The sequence below is a fragment of the Pleurodeles waltl genome, chromosome 3_1 (genome assembly GCF_031143425.1).
Source record: "Pleurodeles waltl isolate 20211129_DDA chromosome 3_1, aPleWal1.hap1.20221129, whole genome shotgun sequence".
In the NCBI taxonomy this organism is placed as follows: Eukaryota; Metazoa; Chordata; class Amphibia; order Caudata; family Salamandridae; genus Pleurodeles; species Pleurodeles waltl.
Window position 1 is genome coordinate 1,677,409,971 of NC_090440.1, and position 23,253 is coordinate 1,677,433,223.

Consider the following 23,253-nt stretch of genomic DNA (forward strand, 5'->3'; position numbering starts at 1 on the left):
CCTTTAGGGAAAACGGGCTGCAAAAAGAAAAAAAAACTGCTTTATTTAAAAGCAGTCACAGACATGGTGGTCTGCTGTCTCCAGCAGGCCACCATCCCTGTCAGTGCCTAGACTCGCTATGGGGTCGCAAACTGCGACCCACCTCATTAATATTCATGAGGTGGGTCTTTGGACCCTATAGCGAGTCGCAGAAGGTGTCTGAGACACCTTTCTGCATTTCATTTTGCGAGTTGCAAATTGCGCGTCGCTAGTACTCGCAATTTGCAACTCGCAAAATGAAACCTACCTACATCTGGCCCTTATTTCCCCCAAATGTTGATCTTCCTTTGATTAGCAGGTTACATTGGTTGTTACTTAAAATGTTGGTTTTCTAGTTTTGGAATGACAGTGAGATCAAGACATTGCAACTGACTTAATGTTGTTGTTCAGCCAGGAGAGGTTAGCCTCAAGGTAGATCTGTTTCTTTTTATGGTAGTCTCCGAGCTTTACCTAAACTAGATTGACCATATGCCAATATTATTTCTTAGGTATCAAACACTTTAAGTGAAAAAGTGATAAGCCATTTGCACGTGAACAATGTTGTTGCTGTTTATGTAGAAAAGGGTTAGGCGCTACATTGTGGAAGCACTTTTGCAGTCGCAAACAACCCGATTTTTGATATGTACAAAGCCCAAATTGTGATTCGGTACTTTGTTACTGAATCGCAGTTTGGGCTTTGCGATTTGCTATTTGGAAGGTGCATATTGAGATCTAGGGCCAGATGCAGGAAAATGCCAATTTGCGACTTGCAAATTGCGAGTCCCTGCGACTCGCAATTTGCAAGTCGCAAATTGGTATGCAGAACGGTGTCTCAGACACCGTCTGCAACTCGCTATGGGGTCGCAATGACCCACCTCATTAATATTCATGAGGTGGGTCTCAAATTGCGGCCCCATAGCGAGTCTAGGCACTCGCAAACATGGAGGCCTGCTGTTGTCAGCAGACCTCCATGTTCGTGACTGCTTTATCAATAAAGCAGTTTTTTTTTTTAAGTGTAGCCCGTTTTCCTTAAAGGAAAACGAGCTGCACTTAAAAAAAAAAACGAAACCTTTAGTTTCGGTATTTTTTCAGGGCAGGCAGTGGTCCCTTGGACCACTACCTGCCCTGAAAAAAATGTTTTGGGTCCATTCACAAACTGGAAGGGGTCCCATGGGGACCCCTTCCAATTTGCGAGTGGGTTACCATCCACTTGAAGTGGATGGTAACTGCGATACCCTTTGCGACCGCATATGCGGTCGCAAATGGTATTGCATTCCACTCCGAATCGCAAATAGGAAGGGAACACCCCTTCCTATTTGCGATTCTGAAATGTATATTGCGAGTCGGTCCCGACTCGCAATATGCATTTCTGCTTAGCAAAGAGGCATTTTCGCCGTTTGCGACGCGCAAATCCTTTGCTACATCTGGCCCTTAGGGCCTGATTCTAACTTTGGAGGACGGTGTTAAACCGTCCCAAAAGTGGCGGATATACCACCTACCGTATTACGAGTTCCATAGGATATAATGGACTCGTAATACGGTAGGTGGTATATCCGCCACTTTTGGGACGGTTTAACACCGTCCTCCAAAGTTAGAATCAGGCCCTTAGTCTCTTTTATCCTTTCTATACAGCATCAGCAAGCCAGGGAAGAGTAACTGTCGATATCATCAGTTTATTTTAAAACAAGCATTGGCAAAGCCAGTAAGCCTGGCATTGTCTGCCAGCCTTTTGAATTTGTCAATGCTTGCTTTGTTTTGTCTTTGTTTTTGTAAACTTTGTTGTTGGGGAAGCTGTCGAATTACTGCCAATATTTTTTTTAAAAAAAGCTAAAAGCAAAACTTTTTTGAGGTCAGCTGCAAAATGTTACAACAGACCCATACATCCTTTGACCCCCATTGAGCGTGTTTCCTCTATTCCTTATGGCTACATTTTCACACCCCTTTGCCTTGTTTAAGACAGTCGAAAATCTGGTTCACCTAGCTTACTTTCTTTAGCTGTAAATTCCATCTGCAACTGTAAATGTCCACACATCCTGAGGATCAGTGTCTTATTCAGCTAAATATTGACGTCAGTGCTGCAAATCGGAATGCATCCCTTTCAAAATAACCCTGTAAGAGTATTTTTTGTTTCAAAACACCGATGTTGAACCAAAATAAAGGTGCACACCTTTAAATCCTACATTGCTATCATTGTAAAATAGGACTGCAGTCCTGGCCTTTCATGTAACAAACCAGTGGCTTCTGGGGCTTGTGTACTTCATCAACAGAATTTGTTTAAAGGCATCACATTTAATAAGCTCAGTGTCAAAGGGGAGATAACCACAATTCTAGTACTTGATTTTGATTTAACAATACCATACATTCTAGGAGCTATAGTCTTTGCATGCTACATTCAAAACCATTTGATGAATTATGGAGGTTGTAGTCATTTATCACCTTGAATTAGGTGGGCTACACACCAGGTTACTATGTAAACTGCCACTTAACTGCTAAGATGTACACTCATATTGCTTCTCAATGCTGGCATAACCTCAAGTAAGTGGTGGTTTATCTTCAGCGTTAGTGCATGGCTGCGGCTGTGGGGAAAAGTGCTGCACCCATTAAGACTTAAAGGAAGTGCACGGTGTAGGAAGCTGGCTCTTTATATATTGGTCCAAGATGAGGTACACTGTGCAAAGAGTTGAAGCAAACACAAAAGATATCACAGGGGCACAAATGACACCCCAAAGAGTCAAAGCAAACCCCAGAGGTATGACAGAGGCACAAATGACACCCCAAATGCTCTCTTATTATTATTAAGTATTATGGCATATGAAGTCGGGCTTCAGAAATTCAGATATGAAAATTGGTGAACAGCATTGTTGTTCTTATACTTAATAAGCAAATATAAAATAGAATGTAAACGTGTAGTATCCTAGCATAATTGTATCATTAGTTCATGCTACTAGTGCAATGTGATATAACTATGTCTTTACAATGTCTTTTCTAAACCTTAAATCATATTTAGATATTAGATGGAAAAATAAGTTCTGGGGCAAGTCAATGGAAATACTACCATTCGGAACAGTGAATGTAACACTTCCAAAGTAAGTTGCTGCCAATTTTTCTGTGATTACTTAGCTCAGTGTTTAATTTTTTTATTTCAGTGTTGAATCCAGCCGTGCCTAAACAATGTGAATTTGTTTCAGTCACCATGAATAGAGTTGCATTTCTAGATGTACTTTGGTTTATTTGTATGTACTGCACTGCAAACGAGAAATCAGTGCTCATTTACTGATTTGATTATAATAGGTGGCTATGACGCTCACTGGTGGTAAGCACTATATAAGTACTCATAGCATCTTACAATCACAGATAAGATTGATACCCTTAAGTTTACCTCCCACTCTAAGGGTACACAGCACTGCATACATGAAGAGGAGGAAAACCACTGCCAAAGTATGCACTCGTTGACTTAATTTTTTCCCATGATACCAAATTGTCATTCACAGGATTTATTTATTGAACAAGTCTTAGCTCCACCAAGCAGGTTCATTTAGTGGAGGATTTTGGATTACCAATGTCTCTCGTAGCATCAAAGAGAGACAGTAAATTGTCCATAATGTGTATGTAGATCGGGATCCAGAGATTACTAGCAAGTGTAGCTTATGCCTTCCTGCCACTTCCATTTTTATAGTGTCAATACATTATTTAGTCCTCCTCTTGAGTGAGACCTGATAATGCATTTAGGCCTATAGCAGGGAAATACAAAATAGGGCAGTTCAAAAGTCAACAGTGTTGTAACATAATAGCCATCTTTGGGCCTGTAGTTACTGGACCTACAACTGAGCGTAGGATCAAACATCTCCACCACAGTGTCCCTCGTTTGGAGCACAGTGTTAAAACATTGGACCTAATTGTGATGGTATTTCCCAGACTTTAGAAGTGAGGCACAGACAAATATAGTGTAACTTGTCCTATCTGACTACCAGTGCCACAACCAAAAACCCTTACTGTGTAATCATGGAGGTTTGTTCTTAAAGGACAATATTAATAATACTAAGCTCTTAATTAGTTCCTTTGATTCCTTCTTCTCATGGTTGTAATACTTAGTACCAATTATATGTTTTAATAATGTGGGATCAATCAATAACATTTTCCAGTTTTTCCTTGAGATGCTATGAACTTTGTGAATTTGGTCAATATGTTGTCAGGAATCTGACTTCCCTCTGATCTGCTGTTATAGTGAGACATTCATTCTGTTAATTTCTTTTATCAATCAATATTTCTTGACTATCCTTGAAGTCAGAATTTTCTAGCTTCATTTAAGGCCTTCCCTAGGTATTCTTTTCTAGCAAAGCATGCAAGCATGTCATCAGCAGCTTTGTGATGATCAATGTCTAATGTGCAATTGCTGTACTTCGCACAACAAATATGCTGTAAGGTATTGCCTTAATCTTACTACTTGGATGACAGGTATGGCTTCATACCAAAGTAGATGCTCTCCCTTTATGAAAATAAATACATATGAAAACTGTTGTTTTTAACATTGATTTTAGGGTAGAAGACTCCAAAACTATCTTGACGATGGAACATGTAAAATTAAGGCTGCAAGGATTATTATTCACCATTATATTATGCTAACGTAGTCTATCTTGATCTGAGCTTCCAACCAAGAATAAGCTAACAATGTACCTAAGCCATGTAGGTGAATCCTTGGAGTAGTTCTCTAGGTCTGAACCCCAGGAGGAAGTTTATAAAAAAAAAACATTAAATTCTAGTTTGAGGGTATATATTTATTGTAATTTGCTTGCTGCCATACTCTTGTGTTTCGTACCACTGTACCAAGTGTTACTGTTAATGCCTGCTCAGTGATAGACTTAGGCTTGATAAGACATGAAAGAGTTAGATACATAAGAAAATTATTTAAATATAATTAGTTGTAATGTATGGTGAAGGCAAACTTGATGCAAAATCAACACAATACAAAGTCTTTATATCAAACAATGCTTTTATTTGTTTTAATAGTATTTTTTTCATTATCATGTGGTGAATGAACGTTCAGGGTTTCTGTACGAAAATGTAAATGCTAATAGTGAATGCCGTGAGTATCACTGAGCAGGCATTAACAGTAACACTTGGTACAGTAGCACAAAACCGCAAGAGTATGGCAGCAAGCAACTTACGATGCATACACACCCTCCAAGGAGAATTTGATGCTTTTTTGACCAAGCTTCCTCTTGGGGTTCAGACCGAGAGAACTACTCCAAAGATTCACCTATCTGGTTCAGGTACAATGTTAGCTTATTTTTGGTTGAAAGCTCAAATCAAGATAGACTACGTTAGCCTAAAATGATGATGAATAATAATCCTTGCAGCCTTAATTTTACATGTTCCATCTTCAATATATTTTTTAATTCTTGTGCCCCAAAATCACTGTTAAAAACAACAGTTTTCATATGTCTTTTTTTTCATAAAGGGACAACATCTACTTTGGTATGGAGCCATACCGTAGTGCTAGTACAGATTAACAACACTACAGGAAGATATTTGTGCACAGACAACATGCACATAGGGAACATATCATCACAGATGCTCTGGCACATGTGTGCTACCTTATGGCTTGTTGTTGTAACATGGATGATTAAGTGTTGCTTATTGTACCAGAAATATATTTTAAAAGCCACATTCTATTGAATATACAATTTAAATATTTAATTTGTTTTAAATGTAAAGCTATATTTCTGAATTTTCAAAAATACCATAAAACATAATAAATGTTTAAGATCTAAGTTTTCAAGATGTCTTCTGTGTTTCTACGTAAAAATACTATGATAATATGGTACATAATAATAATATACAAATCTCCTCTTAACAATATTAACTCTTCTTTTACGTAATTAATAATAACTATATTTGCTGATGATAATTTTTAGATATGGAGACTCTTATGTTTGGAACAAAGTTACAACGTGTATACATAATATTCTAAGTGGAAGGCGATGGATTGAGCATTATGGAGAAATAACAATTAGAAACACAAAAAACTCTACTTGTGTGTGTAAAATTACATTTAATCAGGTAAGAACACCAAAAGTCCTATCTCAAGGATAGTGTTTCGTCTGTGAGGTTGACCTAGTCTCATTGAGCCTATAGATATATTACAAGACTTTAAATCATTGTTACAATCTTCCACAATGGGATCTTCTTACATTCTGCTTTTCTTTCTTTGTGTAAGGATCCCAGAACATTTTTCTATGCTGCCAGGTTGACCCCAGCTCTTGCTAAAACACGAAGCATGTTTCTTTTACCTTGATAATCTTTAGCAAATTCATTGACATCTTGAGAGTAGGACAGATAAATAGATCGTCCAGAATGCATCCTGTGTGCACAGGATTGTTTTAGAATCTGTGCGACAACACTCCTCATTTCTAGTTCAGGCATTGAGGAGTAACTGCTGAAAGCAATGATGGAAATGAAGGGGACCGAAACATGTTGTGACAGCGATGAGAAATAAATGTGCTGATACTCTACTTACTCTGGAGACAGTTAATAATTCTAATCATTGTCCTTTACCACAGCAGTTTTATTCTGAATTCTTATGTATAACTGACACAGGAAAACACCTTTCTGTAATAATTGAGAATGCTCACACTAAGGTTCTCATTCTGCATGTCCTGTTTATGCAAATAAGGCCAGTAACCAGAGTTACCAGTCCCTTTGAAATTATAAGCTGTGGCTAAGATCTCTGGTTGAAATGCTGGGGTAAACATACATGCAGTCTCACATACAGGAATATTTCTGCCCACGGGGATGCTTATGCTGCCTGTAACTTTAAGGGTTGAGAGCATACCGGGCCATATTCCGAAACACAACGGAGCCATTTGTGTTTTAGTGAGATGGATATCAGCAGTGCTACAGATCTCACTCAAACTCAAGAAAAGGCCATTCACCCAGGTGATCCCACCACACCCCATTGTGTTTCAGTGGGGACATTCTCATTGAACTGAGTGAAGAGCTATGATCTGGATATTTATTTGATGTTTCCTTTGAGAAAAACCGGGGTAGCTATTCAGCTATCACTACCCATATTGAAATCGGCACCGCCAAAACACAAAGCAAATAAATAGTGAAATTGTGAGAAAAGATTATTAAATTAGCTCAGTAACTTTAAAAAAGAGCCTAATGCAGAAATGGTTTGGGACATTTCTTTGAGCCTTTGATTTATGCACTCAGGGTCTTAAGTCCTGTGCCACCCAGCTTGACTAAACCTGCAGTAACTTTGGCAATTCTAGTCATCAAACTTTTATTATTATTCTTTTTTTTTAGATTTGCAAACAAAACATTTTGATACAAGGTAAGCATACACAAGGCAATGTTTCGACAAATTACAGCTCTGCCAACTGTACATCGTTCTTGCATAACGGGGGGAGAACAGGGGATCAGGAGAGGAAGCCACTCAGCAAGGTGAAGAAATATCAGCCGCCGTAGGGATGTCCATGCGCTGCGCAACTAGGCACATCTTTGTTATCATACCACACGCACCCCCTACTTAGCAGCATAAAGGGGCATATTTATACTCCGTTTGCGCAGAATTTGCGTCGTTTTTTTCGACGCAAATTCGACGCAAAACTAACTCCATATTTATACTTTGGCGTTAGACGCATCTAGCGCCAAAGTACATGGAGTTAGCGTCATTTTTTTGCGTGAACACCTTCCTTGCGTTAATGATATGCAAGGTAGGCGTTCCCGTCTAAAAAAATGACTCAGATGCTATTGCGTCGTATTTATACTCCCGGGCAAAAATGACGCCCGGGAGTGGGCGGGACTAAAAAACCCGCATTTGCGCCGGATTTTAGCGCCTGGGTCAGGGCAGGCGTTAAGGGACCTGTGGGCTCAGAATGAGCCCAGAGGTGCCCTCCCCTGCCCCCAGGGACACCCCCTGCCACCCTTGCCCACCCCAGGAGGACACCCAAGGATGGAGGGACCCACCCCAGGGAAGAAAAGGTAAGTTGTGGTAAGTATTTTTTTTTTTTTTAATTTTTGGCATAGGGGGGCCTGATTTGTGCCCCCCTACATGCCACTATGCCCAATGACCATGCCCAGGGGACAGAAGTCCCCTGGGCATGGCCATTGGGCAAGGGGGCATGACTCCTGTCTTTGCTAAGACAGGAGTCATGTTAATGGCGTCTGGGCGGCAAAAATAAATGGTGCAAATCGGGTTAAGACGTTTTTTTTGCCTCAGCCTGACTTGCCCCATTTTTGGACGCCCAAACGCCATTTTTCCCTACGCCGGCGCTGCCTGGTGTACATGGCTTTTTTTCACGCACACCAGGCAGCGCCGGTCGGCTAACGCCGGCTAACGCCATTCAATAAATGCGGCGCCCGCATGGCGCTTCAGAATGGCGTTAGCCGGCGCTAATTTTTTTGGCGCAAAACTGCGTTAGCGCAGTTTTGCGTCAAAAAGTATAAATATGGGCCAAAGTGTGTAAACCGCACTGTGGGTGGGTGCTTTCTGGTCATTTTCCACCCAGCCCGTGAGGAAGTCAGCATCTTCTGACTCATTCAAAGCACCCAAAAATGACTCTAATGGGTACCAAATATCCTTAAGGTGGGACCAAAGGGGCATCAACTTCCAATAAGCAATTGGTTGTTCCTGGCAGTAGGCTGCATCCCAGAGCCACCCATCTCTTCTAGGAGTTGGGCGCCGACCCCAGTTCATCACAACCTGCCGCCTATCTAGCAAAAGCACGATTGCTGTCAATTTCCACATTTCTGATGAGGCTTCTTTAACACATCTTAGAAGCGCTACCCACGGCAAACGCTCAAGGTTATGACTAGTGATTTTATCAGTACATCACAATAGATCCACAGCAAGTGCAGAAAATCAGGACATGGTACTGTGCAGTGCACACATCGCGTGTCTACAATTAGGCCCATTCTATGCATCCATTTTAGAGTGCAGTAGAGCCTGTGCAGGTACTTAAATTGCACTAAGTGTAGCCTGTAGTTGGGGGATAGAGCCATTGGCTGAGAACAGCAATACTTCCACTGCTTTTCATTGAGGGGGATCACTATAGGCCTGGCCCCTTGATATACCTCCATAAACAATTGTTGTCCAGAGATTTTCATTTTGGATTTGTGTTTTTTATCATTAGAGAAATAATTTAGCTAGGGTAGATATTGCTAATCCGAGCCGATTTGTTTCTGGACATTTTTAAAAATGGCAGATCTGTTCCAGTGATGATGTAATGTTTCAGGGACCATGAGACCTATATACTTCATTTTAGTGTCAAAACATTGGTTTTGGGGGTCAAGTAGTCTTATAGAGACAGAAAATAACTCCTCAGAGCAACCCTTCCACCATTTTCCAAAATGGTGGCTCTGTAATGATGTGTTTTAGCAATCATATTGGTAATTTATTTTAATATTGTTTTTATTTAAGGTTTTTTGTTTATTAAAATTTGTAAACTAAACCTAAGCAAAGCAGGTGGTAGCAGAGGAACTTTACCTCCTGACAGAGTGTTGCTAACTACAAAATCTGAGGACTCCTTCAACAAAGAAAAATGTGTCATGCCAAACTAATCTTAAAGAAAAGCTAACATCACCTGCGACTGGACAGAAGAGAATTTGATATGCTGCAGATATATGGCAGGATGAAGTTCACAAAAGATTGAAAATGATGGGTGAAGAGGATCAAATATTTTATCATTGTTACAAGTGCTACAAGTCGTATACAATGGAAAAAAGCCTGTAAAGCAATCGTCAAAAAATAGCAGAAACCAGTGAATTACAACAAGAATCTGAGTCTTCAGAGAAGGCGACAACAACCAAAACGATTGCCCATCCACTTAGAAGATTGATGGCCACCCCTTGTGCACCTCCAACAACTGCTCAGAAAGCTGAGGATTTTCAATGTATTATCTCTGGGTTAGCCAGAACAAGTGCCAAAGGTATTGATGAAAGAATAAAGTACAGAGTATGTGAGTCTCAAAGGGCAAACATGTTTTTATCTGCAGCTCGTTTCTTTGAAGATGAAGTATTCAGTCAAATAGCTGATCTAAACAGTGAGGTGAATGTATTTGTAGTGGATTTGTATGCCCACTCAAACTGCATGCATGCGTACATTCGAAAATATGAATGTACAATGACCTCCCAACAGCAACGTGACCGCCAGCCTTCAGTTAAGTTTGCACTCTTTGCAAAAAGCAAATGAAGTTTTAAAGCCACTCTTGAGTGGTGGCTATGGGGTCACACTCAGTGAGATCAGAGAAATAATGGTCAACATTGATGAAACTGTATTGATACATAATAATCAAATTAGATTTTTTCTGGTGAGAATGTACAATGACGGAATTCGTTTTTGTCAGTCTAACAAAAAGAATGACCCATTTGTGGTGTTCTCAGCTGATTTGACTCCTGAAGTTTGTGCTGCCAAAATAAGATCACTGGATGCAGTAAAATCAGCAGGAACCATTTTAAGAAACATCCTGAAAGATTTAGCATTTGGGCTTAATCACAAATAATGTAATGCCCCCCAGGTTTGAAAATCATTGGAGTCAACAAGAATGCCTGATGTTGTCTTGACAGTTTTTACACCATTGTTTAGTATCAAAAATTAAAACTGTTACAAATTAAAGTTCTTGACAACAAATCCCAGTCAACCAGGAAGTTTAAAAAGTGCCTGAGGACACAAATCTTCTTCTACCGGATGCTGCGGTTTGCAAAGCTGATTTAACTGAATTTATCATATTGCTTATTTGGTGCGGACTGAAGGATGAATAAAGCCAGTTCTTCCATGGGCTGGAATTCATGCTCTGATCGTCAAGAATACCGTTGCATTGAAGAAGGTTGGGTTTTTACCAGTAATACCATCTCCAGTCTCAAACTACGCAACAGTATACATAGCTCTTAAAAAATTCAGAAATCTAAAATTTCTAAAATGTACATGCTCAGCTTGAAGACCAGCTTATCCTGCCAATTTTCTGCGATGAAGGTGTTTTCTGTATTGTAGCTAACAGTTTTATGAGTAATCCAGTGCAATATAATGATCTTTATCCAATGATGGGTGTTTTTTCACATTACAAAAGTTGTGTGGCGATGTGCAGGAAGTTATCTCAGTAGATGTGGCATAGATGATGCACGTATTGAGGCTGAAATCTTTGGAAGCAAAACTGTTCAGTCAGTATTGAGTGGAACTCATTATGTTAATTTGTTACAAGGTATGCTCATCATATCTGAGGCTATAGAAACATTGGGTTTGAATCCTTTCTGGAACAAGAATGACAAATGAGGTTGTATATATTTTCACAGAAGTAAACACTTCATTCAAAACACATAATGCAAAGCCAGGCAATGTTCAATATACTCAGTTAAAAATCAGAATACCTAAAAACAAAGTTGGTAAAGTTTGTCAAAGAATGTGAAGAAAATTCAGAACTGTGCAAATACTGAGAAAATGTTTTACTCATGACAGCTCTAGTAAAAAACTGGGTACATGTTGATCGGGAAGGTGTGAATGGGAGCTGCACATGAACACTGGGAGTTACTGATTACTGTGTTTCATGAATTTGATTGCATAAACTACCTGAGATATAGGTCCTTGTGTTCGGAAAGAGTAAAGAAGCTAGATGTGAAAAGATCATACCACTACAGAAAAGTAATCCAAAGACATTTTGTGGTAAAAGACAAAGAGGGAAGGTTCAACGTTGTGACTACAGATTTTAAACTGAACACACGATCCAGAGGTTACAGAAAAGGTCATTTCTGACCAGCCACGTAAAAGTGAGCATGTTTCTCAATGGCAGCTAATTTACCAGGAAGTCTTTTCTGTTTGCAATGCGTTCAGAGAGCTATGACAAATGCAAAATGAATGGGTCATCATGTCCCTCACCACGGACTTGTGGGAAAGAGAGGGGAATGTTTTAATAAACACATAATAAACTCACAATAGCGCCTTCTTCATTCTATGCAGCAGCAAGGAAACACATCTACCAGATGTCCTGGAACATGTATCAAAACTGTATGCAAAACTGAAGTAGGAGAAATTTGTATTGGAAGAGAAAAATCTGTTTGACATAATCACTAAAGCTACATTTTCTTGCTTTAATTGCCTTAATAAGAGTTTCGTCCAACTAGCCACTACAAATCAAGTTACAAAAAAACAACTGTCGCTAGCACATAGAGCAATGGATGTAGCAAAAGAAAGGGGTACATTTATCAAGGACATTCTGTCGCATGATCTTCCAACAAATGCATTATTTGATGGCGTTGCTGCAACCAAACCAGTGAAGCACAAACTCGTACAAGAGCTCGAAAAAAACCTTTCCTTTGAAGATTGAAGAGGTGTCATCATTGAAAACTGCTGTTGTGGACTATATGGCACGGTTGTGAATGGTCAAGATTTCATCCATGCAAAACTTCAGAGAGGTGGTTCACATTGTTTGATAGATATCAAAGTCAGTGTGCACCTTGCAAGAACTGCACATTGTCTTTGACAGTTATCTTGAACTATCTGTCAAAGAATGTGAGAGAATCAGACAGATGTCTACAAGTGGAACAATTGACCTTGCATGCGTCAAACATTTGACACCTATACATGTGCAAATTGATAAATTCCGGTCATCAGCATCGAACAAGATGAACTTGGAGATGTTAACTCACCAAAACATTGCTGATGCTTCAGAGAACACTGAATTTCCAATAATTGCAATGGAATGATTTTCAATGAGGAGTTGGTACCTGCAGAGATATATTCAAAAGGTGCAGGTCATGTTGTTCAAGAACCTAACAGCAAATTGGAAGAAGCTGACCATCGTGTTGTGCTACACATTGAGTGGGCTGTTCAAAATGGTTCCAATCGAGTCATTGTGCTGTCAAATGACACAGATATTCACACACAACAACACAGTTTTATTCGGTTACTAGACCATCAAAGCATAAATACAGTCCAAATGTAGTAAGAGCATAAAAAAAGGAATAATATAAAAATACAAGAATATAAGCATATAAATAAAAATTTGAAATACTATACACATAATACTAATTCATGAAAATCTACCATTTAGAAAACTCTTCTTGTGTGCCATACGGGCACAAGGATGCGCTGATATAAAGTATAAAATATAATATGTTAATAGAAAGTTAAAATATTATACAAAAGGTAGAAATTCATAAAAGCTACTGTTTAAGAAAACTCTTTCTTATATGCCATGCGGCCACAAGGAACTTGCTAACTGCAACAACCAAGGGTTTCGATGTAATGTTCCTTAAAATTCTCATCGCCACCCTATATTGGGTCACCCCCTAGAGCACGACAAGTGGTGCAAATCCATTTGGATCGAGGAGCAAAATAGACTAGACAAAAAAACAAAAAGTGCTCCACGGTTTCTGGACTACCAGAACAAACGGGGCACAGATCAGACAAGAGAACAGACCCCCATTTACTGGTCAGGGATAACAAACAGTGGAAGACTCCCAAATCGGAAACGAGCATACAACCCCTTCCCCCACAAGTCAGAAATAAGGTCCAAATAAGGTTCAAAGTGAGGGATCGATTTAAAGTCCAAGAATGAGACAATCAAACGGCCATCTAAATTACTACGAGTTAATTCATTCCTTACGTAGGACCAATAAGATGTTTTCACAATGGAACTGTGTGACTTCTCCAGACGTGGAGGATTTTCCCCAAAACTTTTCAAACCCAAAATGTGAAACCATTTGGACACGTGTTTGACCCATGGAATGGAAGTCACATTTGGTCTCTTCAGAAGGTCACGGAAGGAATCTCTATAAATGACAAGTTCTGGTACCGTCCAAATTCTCACCCATTATAGTAGCGGTTTTAGAATAATCAGACCCATTATACGTTTAAAACCCAAATCTAGAAACAAGGGTTTTAGTGGGGTGCTCTTTGGGCAAGCAACTAGAGCTCTGGCAAAATTATTTTCGCCAACCGATATTTTGCTGCAATCTGAAAATCCCCGTATTTCCGCATCGTAAGCAGGTGCTCCCTGTGCTTTGGCCAAATAGATTTTGATAGCAGGAGAAACAGCTTTGGACACAGAGCTTTTATAAAAGCTCAGGATAGCAGCTGCTCGGTTTTGGAGGAGCCCCACACTCTTCCCAGTCTGTTCCTCCCAAAGCATATTACTAGAGATCCTTACTCCTAGATAATCAATAGAATTAACCCTGGTCAATGCAGACCCATCTAAACCAATTGTACATCTGCCCTGGAGTCCTAAACCAAGACTATAAGCCTAGTTTTGTCAACATTCAGTTCTAATCCATAATCCATACAAAAGGATTTAAAGTGGTCAACTAGCGTTGGGAGTCCTATCGGGGTCTTAGAAATAAGAAGAGAATCATCAGCAAAAAGTAGGATGGGTATCTTTTGGGAATTCAGTATTGGAGCATCGTTCTGGCAAGCAAGCAATTTGGGAACTACCTCGTTGATAAAAAGAGAGAACAACAGTGGGGCCAGGACACATCCTTGGCGTACTCCCCTGTAGATGGGAATTTTATCTGTCAGTTCACCTTGGTCTCCCCACCTCACCTGTGCGTAGGTGTTTGCATGAAGTCGCCTCAGAAGTTCAACTATTTCGTAAGGAATTCTCTGCCTCAATAGTACTTCCCATAACTCCTTCTTAGGACCAAATCAAAAGCTGTTCGCAAATCCGCAAACACAACATATAAGGGTTGTTTATCAAGGACTACATACTTCCAATGCAGGAGCACCAATCTAAATACCTGGTCTATTGTGCTTATTTTTGGGCAAAAACCCGCCTACAAAGGCGAGAGGACCTGATTGTCATATACCCATTCCATCAGTCTATCCAATAGTTGTTTGGCAAATACTTTTTGTATATTGTCGATCAAACTAATTGGTCTGTAATTGGCAGGTAGATTGGCATTCCCCTTTTTATATATTGGAATAATTTCCACACCTTTCCAGGTGCCCGGGATTGCACCCCCTGCAGCAATTTTATTGGAAAGCAAATTTATATACTAGGACCATATCGTCAACTCTGATTTATATAGATCCCCTGGGATCTTATCAGGTCCTGGAGCCTTGCCGGATTTTAAAGATTGTATTGCTTTTGTAGTCTCCTCCAGGGAAAAGTTGATAATATCCGCAGATGCTTGAGGGTCCTGACTAATTCGCTTAAAGCTATCACTAGAAGTAGCTGATATTACTATTGTGCTACTTGGAATTATTGCAGTGGCCATAAGTCAAGGATTGTCAGAGTTATGGATACATTATGTAACAGGCAAGAAAATACACTTTATCCTGCTTCATATTTTGTACAAGAAATTTGACCCAGAGATGCCCAGTGTTCTTATAAAGGCACATATTTGTATGGGTGATGACACTATTAGCAAAATTGGGCCAAAGCTTTTTAACGGCTGAACCTGTGAAGTTTCTAGAAGAATTTGCTGAGACAGAAAAAGAATGTGACTTTCGAGATGTAGAAAAATACCTTGTGCATGTGTGGAGAACGTGTTCTGACTGTCACACATTTGACAATCTTTGGTACTGTGAGTTGAAGAGATCAGTCCCGCTAAGTGACCTCTCACTGATCTCCTATTCTGTGCGTGGACACATTAACAGAGCGTTCTACTTGATTAGAAGATTTGTAAATGTTTTGGATCATGCATATGTAGAGAAAGATCTGTGTGGCTTTGGTTGTGAAGATATTGATGGGGTGCCAAAACCTACAAAATCTCTAAAGCCTCTACCCACAGAACTTACACATACATGTACTTGCAAAACAAGTGCTACAAAAAGATGTTTCTGTTGATATGTTCTTCTCAAATGTTCAAAAATTCTTGAAATGTACCACAAGCGATTACCGAAACAAATAAATGAACCATAAAAATGTGTCTAAAACAGTGCTAAACATTATTTTTTTCATTTCAGATCATAAACATTGTTTGGTGTATTATAAAAGGATTGAAAATTATTACTATTTTGTTTCATTTCTATGTGTGTCTCTTCATTGCTCTATTATAGCTACTATTTTGGAAAATGGCAGAAGGGTTGCTCTGAGGAGTTACCTTTTGTCTCTGTAGGACTATTTGATTCCAGAAGTTATATTTTGACACCAAAATGAAGTACTTAGTTTTCATGGTTCCTGAAATTATACATCATCATTGCAACACATCTGCCATTTTAAAAAATGTCGTCCAGAAAAAATAGGCCCAGATCAGCAATGTCTACCCAAGCTAAATTACTTCTCTAATGATCCAAAAACGTAAATCAAAAATGAAAATCTCTGGACAACAACTTTTTTACCTAGGCATATCAGGGAGCCAGGATTACTAGGTCTGCAGCCCATGCGTGCTGGGCTCTAGGCACCTGCACAGGCGTTGTTTCCTGCCTTCCAGTGTAAAGCCATGTGACCAACTTGCGTGGGGCTGAGCATATTAGAATCGCTTCCAGCACCTGAAACGTGAGGGGGGCCACAGGGAAGGAGCCGTGAACCATCCAACTGGTGGCTCGCATCTGATGGTAGGTAAATGTGTACAGTAGTGTAGCTTCAAGACCCTGCAGGGTCTGCTGTGGGGCAACAAAGGTGCCATCCCGGTAAACAGATCCCATGGTTGTCAGCTGCAGCCGATTACGGGTGCCGATGTCAAGAGTAATGGTAAGGGATTGGTGGCTGAAGATCAGTACCAAAGGCACAAATAGGAATTTCAGCCGTGCTCCTGGCAGTAGCTTATTACACGCTCTTATTTTACAGTGTTGATCCTTGCCCTTGAGTGCTTGAGGGCCAAGAAAACTGCCATCTGGAGGGGACATGGCACAGTGTAGTGATGCTTAGGTTCCATATGTGCTTGAAACTGTGTAGAATAAAGCTAATAGTGTACAAATTGTGCCTGGGCACAAAGATAATATAAATCCATATCTGGTGCTCCCAGTCCTCCCTGCTTGAAGGGAAGTGTCTCCCAAGCAATATGGGGCTTTCTGCCAACCCATGTGAGAGTCACTAGATGCGATCTGAACTGCCTATGAAAGAATGTCAGGGGGAGCAACATGTTAATGAAACGATAAAGGAATTTGTGGGGAACCACCATCCTAGCAATGGCTAACCTCGCAGTTAGTGACAACACGAGTTTCAGCTAACTCTTCACCTGCTTCCCCAGCCAGGTCATCAGCAGTCCATAATTAGCCTTCCACAGTTTGTCTAGTTTGAGGCTTATCGAGATTCCCAAGTATTGCACCGGCTCTTGCACCCACTGCATCAGGAATTCTGAAGTGAATTCCCTGGTCACAGCCGTCAGCGGTAATATAAGCGATTTGGCCTAATTGATATTAATGCCATTTATGCTACCAAATCAGGTGACCACTGCAGGACCTTCACATATAGAGAATAACGTAATCTGCATACATGGACACTAGGACACTAGGACTCAACGGAGCTTAAGAACCAGGCTTCGTTGTGAGTGCTGTTGTCTCAGTCAAGCTGCCAGTGGGTCCCAGGCTATGGAGAATAATATGGACGATAAGTGGCCCCTCTGTCAGGTAACTCTCGATATTGAGAACGGGGTAGTAATTGCTCCATTGATCCTTAGTCTAGCAGCTGGCTGACTAAGGCCATTTAGTCTGTTGAACTTGGGGTTCACTCCAAGTTGCAATAGCAGTGCAAAGAGGTAGGGCCATTCGAGCAAATCAAACGCCTTGGTGGCAACCAAGAAGACTGCAGCCGCACTAAGGTCTGGATCAATAGAGTGCACTAGGGCAAAGAATGTGCACAGGTTATGGGCCATTGACAGACCGGGTACAAATCCTCATTGCTCAGGTCGTGCTATAAGCGGTAAGATTGGGAGCAGTTGCAAGGCTATCAGTTTTGCTAGGATTTTATTTTCCATGTCAATCATGGATAACGGTCTGTATGACTCGCAGCGCTAGGGGTCCTTGTCCGGTTTTAATATAGTCACAGTCAATGCTTTTCACAGGGAGTGAAGGTGAGTATTCCATTAGCTAAGGATTCCTCCTTCATGGCAAGGAGTTGTGGGGCTAGGATCTGGGTGTACCCCTTATAGAAGGCAGGGGTGTGACGTGGCACTGGCCAGGGGCCTTGTCACCAGGCATCGCAATGATTACCTGAGTCACCTCTTCTATCGTGAAGGGCTCTTCTAGCTTCTAGGAATTTCCAGTAGTCCTCCTGGAGCACTTGCACTAAATAGATGTGGAGGTGAGGTCTGGCGCGGGCATGGCCTGCGTGGACATACATAGGGCAGAAAAAAAGGCAGGCATCTCTCTTTGTATTGCCTTTACTCCAAAATGCATGTTGAGTTGGTCATCTGTCAATCTGACTATGTAATCGCTTGCCCAAGGCTGGTGTAACAGGTTAGCCAAGGTCTTGCCTGCCCTATCATCCTCACCATATTGCCTAGCAAGGACTTCTTTCCCCAGGTAGTGGGTTTCTCTGTATGCCACTTGGTGATACTCTGTGAATTTGCAGTGTATAGCTGCCAGCATGGATTCACTGCATGTCGCAAAATATTGGAGCGCCAGAGTGCGGATCTCCCCTTCTAGTCGTGCAAGCTCTCTTTACTGTACCAGTATCACTCCTGCCTGCTTTGCTATGCATACCCCCATATCACGGCCTCCCACAGGGTACACCAAGACAATACCTTGTGTGCATTGTGCTCAAAGTATTCTACAATTGCAGATCTAACCTCACTGTTAAACACATGTGCCCTCATTTCAACTTTGGCGGTCTTTTGTCAAGACCGCCTTCAAAGCGGGCGCCAAAAGACTGTTGGTGTTGGCGGTCTGAAGACCGCCGTATGATGAGGCACCTACAGATTACCACCCATAAACAGGTGGAAATCCGACACCGTCGGCCTGACACATGGCGGTTGAGAGGCGGTTCCACCTCCAGCACCACCATGCCGGAAGGACTCTGCCTGCCATATTACGAGCAGTAATATGGCACGGCGGTCTTTGCACGGTGGTGCGTCATTGGCGGTGGAACTGCCGACATCCACCTCTGACGGGCTGCTGTGTGGCCCAGAAAAGTAGGTGGACCGACTGGAAGGGGAGTGTGTGTGTGGTAGATGCATGCATTTTGTATGTGCGAGTACGTGTGCGAGCATGTGTGTGTGTTGGAATGGGTGTGCGTTCGTGTGTGTGACTGTATATGTACATGGTGGTGTGTGACTTTGTGCATGGTGGTGGTGTGTGTGTGACTGTATGTGTGCATGGTGGTGTGTGTGTGCATGAATGTGGGGGTTTTGTGTGCATGAATGCAGAGGGTGTGTGTCTGTGTATGAATGCAGAGGGTGTTTGTGTGTGCATGAATGCGGAGGGGGGTGTATGCGTGTGAGCGAGTGGGGGTGCATGTCTGTTCGGTTGGCTGAGGGTGCGTGTCTGCGTGCGGTTAGGTGGGGTGTGTGTCAGGAAGTGCGTGGGCGAGTGGGGGTGTGTGTCAGGTAGTGCGTGGGTGAGTGGTGAGGACGTCTGCAAGTGTGTGGACGTGTGGGGGTACGTGTCTGCAAGTGTGTGAATGTGTGGGGGTGCATGTACCGGCGACAGGAATGCTGATTCCTGTCACCCAGTGCGTTACAGCTAGAGTTTTCGTGTGAATTTGGCTGTTTGACAAACGCAAAGAACCATGTACAAATGTGTGTTTTACACATTTTGCGAGTCCCAGTATGTTGCAAATAGACCTACCTCATCAATAATATTGAGGTAGGTCTCAATTTGTGACCCATTGAGAATTGCAAAAATTATAAGGATGGTGCCCAGGGGTGTGGAATTTATTAAAATATCTACTTGTCCAGGGGACAGGTTGCTTCTCAAATCTACTTGTCCTGTAAAAAGATCTACTTGTCCCTTTGGTGCCATGTAGTGTGGCGACAAATTATGGCAGCAATCTCATTATGTAAGAGCTCTGATAATAGCCTCTCTGATTCTGCCAGGGCTACTACCATAGTAGGGCTTGAATACTTGCGTTTCAATCCCTACTGTAGCAATTTCCTTATTTTGCCACCTTTCTGCAGATCTGCATACTGGGGCTGGAGGAAGCAGTAAGCAATAGTTCCAGGGCTGGAATGCCTTTGAGTCTGCAAACCTGCTAACCTGCATGTTTTAAAGATTTTCACCAGCTTCTCTCTAATATTTTCCCATAATAAGAAAGGTTGGACATTTACTCCTGACAATGGCAGAATTAGAACTTCTTCTAGGGTTGGGAAGAAAGTGGCTGGAGGGAAAATGAACTTGCAAATGCTCAATAGATTTTCACATGAGCAAATCTACACATGCGTATTTACCCATGCTAAAATACAGTTCACCAATATTTGATAGGGGTACGACATATACCATGGGTGCACTTTTGTGACTTTAAGAATTTGGGGCCACATGTAGGTAGGTTCAGATTTGCGACCCACAAATTGCGAGTCAGAGCGACTCGCAATTTGAGATTTGCAAATCCGAATGTAGGATGGTGTCCCTGACACCATCTGTGATTCGCAAGGGCTTCGCAAATGCCCACCTAATGAATAATCATGAGGTTGGGTCGCATTTTTCAACCCCCTTGTGAATGGCGGCCCTCAAAGGGATAGTGGCCTGCTGGAGACAGCAGACCACCATGTCTGTGACTGCTTTTCAAAAAAACAGTTTTTTGTTGTTGTTTTTTTTGTAATGCAGCCCGTTTTCCTTAAAGGAAAACGAGATGCATTACGAAAACGAAAAATGAAACGTTTTCGTTTCATTTGCCTACTCCGAATTTTTTTTACAGTGACATTCACAATGGGGAAGGGGTCCCATTGGGACTCCTTCCCTTTTGCGAAAGTGTTAGCACCCATTTGAAATGGGTGCAAACTGCGATTGGTTTGCGCCCGCGTTCGCGGTCACAAAACAATCCTACATTGCACTGCGAGTCGCAATTAGGAAGGGAACACCCCTTCCAAATTGCGAGTCGCAAGCCCGTTTTGCGATTCGGTAACCAGGTTACCGAACCACAAAACTGGGTTTGTGCATCGCAATGTGCTTTTTGCACATCACAAACAGCGAAAGTCGCTGTTTGCGACATGCAAAAAGCTACCTACATGTGGGTCTTGGTCCCTAATTAGGTCTGGTGTTAACTAAGACATTTTGTTTTTATTAAACTTCTATTTCTCTCTCTTTCGGCTGGCTTTACTATGAGTGATCGCATTCTGCTCTTCCACAAGGAGCATATTGGCACACAAAGTAGTTTTGTTCAGTGTCAGGAACTACAGTGGCAATCAGCGACGTAACGAAACTGGAGGGTGCCCCTTTGCAAATAACATGGAGGAGCCCCCTCTCCAGACTCACTCAGGGCAGGTGCTGTGCTGAAGGGGCCCCCTGGAGGGCGGCTGTGGGCCGTTGTTATGCCACTGGTGGCAAATTGTGCTTTCAGATTTCAAAAACTTTTTGGGGTTTTTTTTTGCCAGTGTTTGTTACAATGTTGAGGGCCTGGTCGCTCCCACAACAATAAAGTGTTACAAAAGCCATGTCAAAACAAGACACGCATTGATGAAACTAAAAGACTTATAAAAATATGTGAGATCAGTTGGCTTTGTCAGTGTTTGTTTATTTTCATGCTTCCCATAATCGTGTTGAAAATGGTTACACTGATTTTCCATTAGAAATATTTTTGGGAAATACTAGCATGCATCAACACATTTTACTAAATGACATTTCATTTGCATATAATCAGAGAGCATTCTGGGAGCATTATACTTAGCCTCATAGCCTAAACTTTTCAAACATGTGTATACACGTTTTTTTTTTTTTAGTACTGGAACCAACGTCAGTAGTGAAGTGTGACCTTAAAACATTTACTTACAGCACTCACCCTAATAATGAAGGTTTTCAAATAATGAACCATAAATACAAGTTCGAACAGCATTATCTTTTGGTAACACATTACCTCAACTGCAGAGAGTTCCACTCTCTGTAAACAGGCAGCCAAAGGGTTGGGCCTACTTGTCCCAAGGACAAAGTACACATAAAAACTTGTTGCCCTTGACCCCAAACAAGATGTGTCGGGCGATAAGAATTCCACATCCCTGGGTGCCTTGCTGGTGTCCGCAGACCAGCATGTCTATGATTGCTTTTCAATAAAGCAATTTTTTTATTTTCTTTGAAATGCAACGCATTTTCCTTAAAAACTACTTGAAGTAGGTTGTCAAAGGTGAATGTTTCGCAACCTCATTTCAGTTAGAAAAACATTCTTACATACCAGTGTGATTTGGTATTAGGAAGGGACGCCCTAAACACTCCCCTTCCCAATATTGAATCCTAAACCCAATTTGCGATTCAGTAACATTTCAAAAAGCATTTTTGCATTCGCAGGTGAGCCGATTCTGAGAATCAGCCCGTTTGCAAACACAAAAATGCTTTGTACATGTGGCCCTAGGTTTCAAGTTGATTTTTAGTGCCACCTCTGAAACCCACAATGCACCAAGGCACAGACGCCATCCATAATTGTTTTTCCCCACCACCAGGCTCTGATGTGCTTTGACCATTTTGTCACAGTTGCAGCAGAGAATGTGAAAAATGTTGATGCTGGACAACTGCGCCCATACATCGGGAAATTACTGACTAACCAGGTTTAAAAAAAGTTTAATCAAGAGTATTACATTCCAGCTCAAAACCATGGAACTGCTCCCCTCCAAAAAGCATACTTGTACTGCTGTTAAAGCCAAAAGCAGATTATTCTGTAGGAGAGTCCCAGTCCACTGCAGATTTGGATCATACATGACATGTAAAAGAATATGGTAAACTTAAAAAGTGCCTCAACACAGAAATCAGTGCTACAAAGTGGCTACCTGTCATAAACAGCACATTGCCTACCTGTCATAAACAGCACATTGCCTGATTAATAATTGCATTCTGTTTATGTTTAGCCTTATTTACCAAAAACATTGAAGGTGTTGAACTTTATTTATTCCTCTTGCATTGACTGAGTCAAGTGTTCCCATCCAAAACAATTTACTGTGATAATCCTACCTCGGTCTACTCTACTCTGGGGCAGATAAAGATTTGTCGCTACTGGTGACTTTACATTTTTTGTTACTCTATCGCTTTTGTGGTGTGACCATCTGACTTTTGCTGTTATCAAGCTTTGCCCACATGGCATAGGCTGCAAGGACATTTTATTTTGTAAATGCATTTTTAGTGTTGAAACTTGCATAATGCCTTAGATTAATCTCCATTGCGTTATATGAATGTTCACTTCTACATGCTCTTCTTTCTCAATTTCCCTGCCAACTCTATCTGTC

The 23,253-nt window shown here is 41.3% G+C and overlaps 1 protein-coding gene across 2 annotated transcripts in view; it reads left to right on the forward strand.

Annotated features, from left to right (window-relative positions):
- OSBPL6 (oxysterol binding protein like 6) overlaps window positions 1-23,253 on the forward strand; it is a 566,805-nt gene that overhangs the window by 454,652 nt on the left and 88,900 nt on the right. For both annotated transcript variants that reach the window (XM_069225427.1, XM_069225425.1), the window contains 2 exons: window positions 3,026-3,104; window positions 5,934-6,078. In XM_069225427.1, the coding sequence (XP_069081528.1) occupies window positions 3,026-3,104; window positions 5,934-6,078 (224 nt within the window). The remainder of the gene's footprint in view (window positions 1-3,025; window positions 3,105-5,933; window positions 6,079-23,253) is intronic.